General features: G+C 27.5%; 1 protein-coding gene across 1 annotated transcript; it reads right to left on the reverse strand.

The window, feature by feature from the left end:
- Positions 1–645: 645 nt before the first annotated feature.
- On the reverse strand, positions 646–4,111 carry LOC119674960 (odorant receptor 46a-like). The gene is made up of 4 exons (XM_038086116.1): positions 4,100–4,111; positions 1,653–2,414; positions 1,327–1,578; positions 646–699 (listed from the first exon to the last, which is right to left on the reverse strand). Exons 1-4 carry the CDS (start codon positions 4,109–4,111, stop codon positions 646–648), a joined length of 1,080 nt encoding a protein of 359 aa, XP_037942044.1.
- Between the last annotated feature and the right edge of the window lie 328 nt (positions 4,112–4,439).

Below are 4,439 nucleotides of genomic sequence, written 5' to 3' on the forward strand. Positions count from 1 at the left end.
ATTATAATACGCATTTAAGCAAATGAATATAATATATGGCACCATAAAGATATGGTACCATAAATGTTATTATGTATAAATTTTTGAACTTAAACAACTAAACCTACTTAACTAAAAATTAATTATAAATCAAGTTTAAGTATTATTGAGACATATTGAAGTTATAACCGGCTATGATGGTGAATCTTGCAATTTACAGAAAAAGCTTTTTACAGATAAATTGCAAACTAATTCATTATATCGATAACTAAATTACTACTTGAGAACATTTAAATTATCATGTTATTTGTGCTTTCTGAAAATTGTGTTTCTATCCAAATTGGATATGTAAGGAATTCCCATAGGGAATATCACCTTTCCTAAATTATTTTTATATAAAATATTTAACCGTAGCGAAAATATTTTTCAGTGGTTGTCTAATCTATTGTAAATTTTATTTATATTATTTTCATTTATTAAAATTAATAGGCATATTTCTTAATAATTATTTACAAAATAAATTAATTATTTTCTAATTAATTTTATTAATAATTAATACCTTTGTTTCTTTATTTTCTAAGTAGTTACATACTTTATCTTTAATTTATATTTATATTAAAATATGTTTCCCATAATAATTGTTAGTTAATTGTTTGCTTCAAATTCTCAATTATTCATTTTCTTTAATAAAGCGAAATAACTATATGATGAATTCACGATCTGAAAATATTAAAAATTAATAAAGTTTTAATATTTGTTAATGTAAAAGGTTGGAAAATTATTTTTGTGATGATAATCTTTAAACTATTTAAAAAAATTTTAATATTGATATAGAAGAAGCGAATTCACAATACTGTGAATTGCAATTTATAAAGCAAAATTAAAGAAACGAAGATTTCAAAATATTTTATATATTTTATAATGCTTAAGAAATTAATAGTAAATATAAAAGTTATTGCTTATGTATTTTTTTTTTTTTTCAGTGTAAATAGAATTCTTTTGATACCCAGCCAACATTAAACAGCATGGAATAATCAAAATATCATCGCGCTATTATTGAAATTAATCGTAGATACGTTTCTGAATTCATCACAGAATAATGTTTGATCTCAAGTACTTGACCCAATAACCGAAATTGATTAACAATGGCTATTTCATTTGCGATAACTCCAACAAATCGCGTTAATATGCTAACTATTCCGCGGTATAATCGATGATATTTGTTTGGCGAACGCTCTTTTTTAAAGATCCTTTAAAGATGGCTAAGTAAATTGTAATATTGCTGTTATATATGTTACTATGTACTATACCACAATAACGTTTGACACCAATTTTTAATTTACTTACCGATGTAAACATATTCAAATTAAATGAATAACATCGATTCACTGTTCTAATATGGATGGGCGTATTGAAACGCAACATCATCAGCAATGCCAATTTTTTATTGGAATGATTCCAAGCTATCCAATTCGATTTGTAGACCGCATAAGACAGTTCGCCACTGCATATAGAAAGTTCATTAGGATAATAGCATATAATAAATATTTGAGTCATCATGCAGATATGATAGGTAACGAAGCTTGATACTTCAAAGCCCTTTAAAATCTATAAAAAACAGAAATAATTTAGGAAATAAGTTTAACTTGAGATGAGATAATGGTATAGCTAACAGTGGTCATGGCATAAAAGTTAGCAATGAGCACAAGTACTGAGCAGAATATTTGTATTGAAAATTGTTTTGTGATGTGACTCTCCATTGTTTCTGCCAGATCCAATAGCTTTCCATATAACCGCATACAGTCCTTCAACTGATAGGTAATTACTTCGTCAAAATTAGTATTTTTACCAATATTCTCTAGGCGATAAGCTAATATATCGATTTGTCCTTTAATGTAGATAAAAAATGATGCAGCTAAAGAATCAAAGGCTATATTTGTAAGACAACGAAGAGAAATTGAAATAAACTGATAGATATATGCGACTATGAAATGCCATCTGATGGTCAAATCAAATGGGTTATATGTGGAAAGTGGTAAATTTCCCGGATCGAAAATCGCTTGAAAACACATTAAAGTCAATAGAGCCATAATCGATAAAGTTGCGTATTTATTTCGCATTGAACGACATCTTTCCACTGTAAGCATATAGATACGATGTTCCTCTGCATCCAATGGTAAAAACTCCTTATTATACATGGATTCAAAAACTGAAGTATACGATCGATTAAAAATTCGTACGGATACAAATTTCGCCAATGCACTTAAATTTGTTGCAAATATAAAGAAAACCTTTATTATTTCCGTCAGGCTGTTAATGTTACTGAGTAAATGAATGGACAATCCAATATCCATTGGTATCCACCATATCAACAACAGATGCCAAAACTGTATAGAATTTAGTAGATGATAGCGTTTTTGAGCATTTTCCGGAAACTTTAACACAGCAAAAAATTTGAAAATTTTAAATTGCATTTGGTAAAAAGTTTTTATTGACAAGTCTTTATTAAGGCTTAAAACCATTTTAGAAATGTTTTTAAAACAATTACGAGGTTTTCAGAATACTCAAGTAGGAGTTACGACTGCTTACTTTTATATCTAACGGTTTCAACATATAATTAATTGTCTTGCTTAATGAAATCATAGAATCCATTAATTAAAAATGCTAAGTGAAAGCAATTAAATATGAATTACAAAATAATTTGTGAACATCCCTTTCAATTAGAGGGTTTAGTATTTTCTGAAACAAGAATGTCAAGGAGGAATTTTAAATTCAAATCCATTAAAATTTAAACGTGTTGTGTATTTGTGCACAGTCCCATTTAATAATTGTGACTCGTGTAATCTGTTTGGTAACAGTTAAAAATAACTTTTCTAATAACTTTGCACAGAATTAATGAATTATTCACTAAATGGGTTTTTAATAATCGAAGTTCGAAGATAATTGATTATAAAACGTTCAAATTTTGTTTAAAAAAAGGGCGTTTGTAATTATCGAGTATAAAAAGCCAAAAAGTTATATATTTCATACAAAAATCAAGATAAAGTTTTTCCGGATGACACGAAATCATAAAAATTAAATTCTGTTAAGAGTAAATCATGAGAAAAATGTACTTAAATAATTAAGAAAAAAAGATTTATTATTAATAAAAATGTTTATCTGCCCAATTATGTTTTATTATCCAAATTATTAAGCATTCTCATTATACAAAATTTTTACTGATCACTAAGAGATTTTATTTTTTTTAAGCCCGGTGTGCACTTGCGGTAAAAACCTTTTATACTGGATTCACACAAGATTTTTGTTTGTAATTTTAGCTGTTAATTTTTGTTGCTTTCAATGCAAAATAACCATTTTTGACAGCTAAAATTATAAACAAAACGCTCGTGTGAGTCCAATTTTAGCTTGCTCACTTGGCATCGCGAGCACTCTTAAGGAACTGAATCCCACCGAAATAAATAGGAAGAAAGCTCCTTCGAAGATAATATCTGGCCACGAGCCTGGCTTATAGTAAAATGAAATAAGAATTTATGAGGAGAATACTCGTTTGTCAATTGAAATTTTGTTACCAACGACTAAAGTAAATGAAAATTTCAATATTCAATATAATATTAATGCATTTACAGATAATTTAATTACAATAAAATCATTTCTATCAACGGAATTTAAAATAGAATATTCTATCTATCTCTTAATCTATATCTACATTAGCTATAATTAGTTAAGATTTATGTATATATTCTCTCTTGTTCAGTAACAAACAGAAAGTTTTATTTTCAAAAAATTCGACATTATTACTTATTTACATTCTAACATAAAAATCTGGCAAAATTCTAATTCGCGTATACCAGAAATTAATGTGACCTGTTTAGAGATTACATGACTAGTTACATAATTCGCCTGTCGATGTTCTCGTTTCTAGCATCCTTCCATATCTCTGAGGTGCTACAAGCTTTTCCGATATATTTCATTGTACTTCATTGAACTGCATTCAGTAGCTCCGGCCATTGATCTTTATACCGCGGTTTTCATGATCGCCGTGTTAAATAGAGTATGTAAAGTGATGACTATGTTTGCGCAATAACCTTTTCACCTTCATTACCAATCTTTTCTTATGTACCTTGTTGTCCATGGTCTTTGACTCAGATAAATTCAATTTTCTATTACTAAATCTTATTCTCCACTGATCACTCAAATAAGCTTCTCAATCGATACTTTTTACCAACAGGAAAAATAAAAACAAACTAACAAAAATTAAATATAATTAAAGTTTACAATATCGTTTTTAGAACGTTGTGATTTTTCTACATTGGAATATTCTTGTGAATACTTTCTATAGTTGCTAAATGGTTGCAAATAAAGTACTCTTGATCTATTAAATAAACAAAAGTTATATATAATGTTAATTAATATAAATACGCTTTGATGGTGTATTACATTTAAAAAACGTACGATAATTT

The sequence above is a fragment of the Teleopsis dalmanni genome, chromosome 2 (assembly GCF_002237135.1).
Source record: "Teleopsis dalmanni isolate 2A chromosome 2, ASM223713v2, whole genome shotgun sequence".
NCBI classification, from domain to species: domain Eukaryota; kingdom Metazoa; phylum Arthropoda; class Insecta; order Diptera; family Diopsidae; genus Teleopsis; species Teleopsis dalmanni.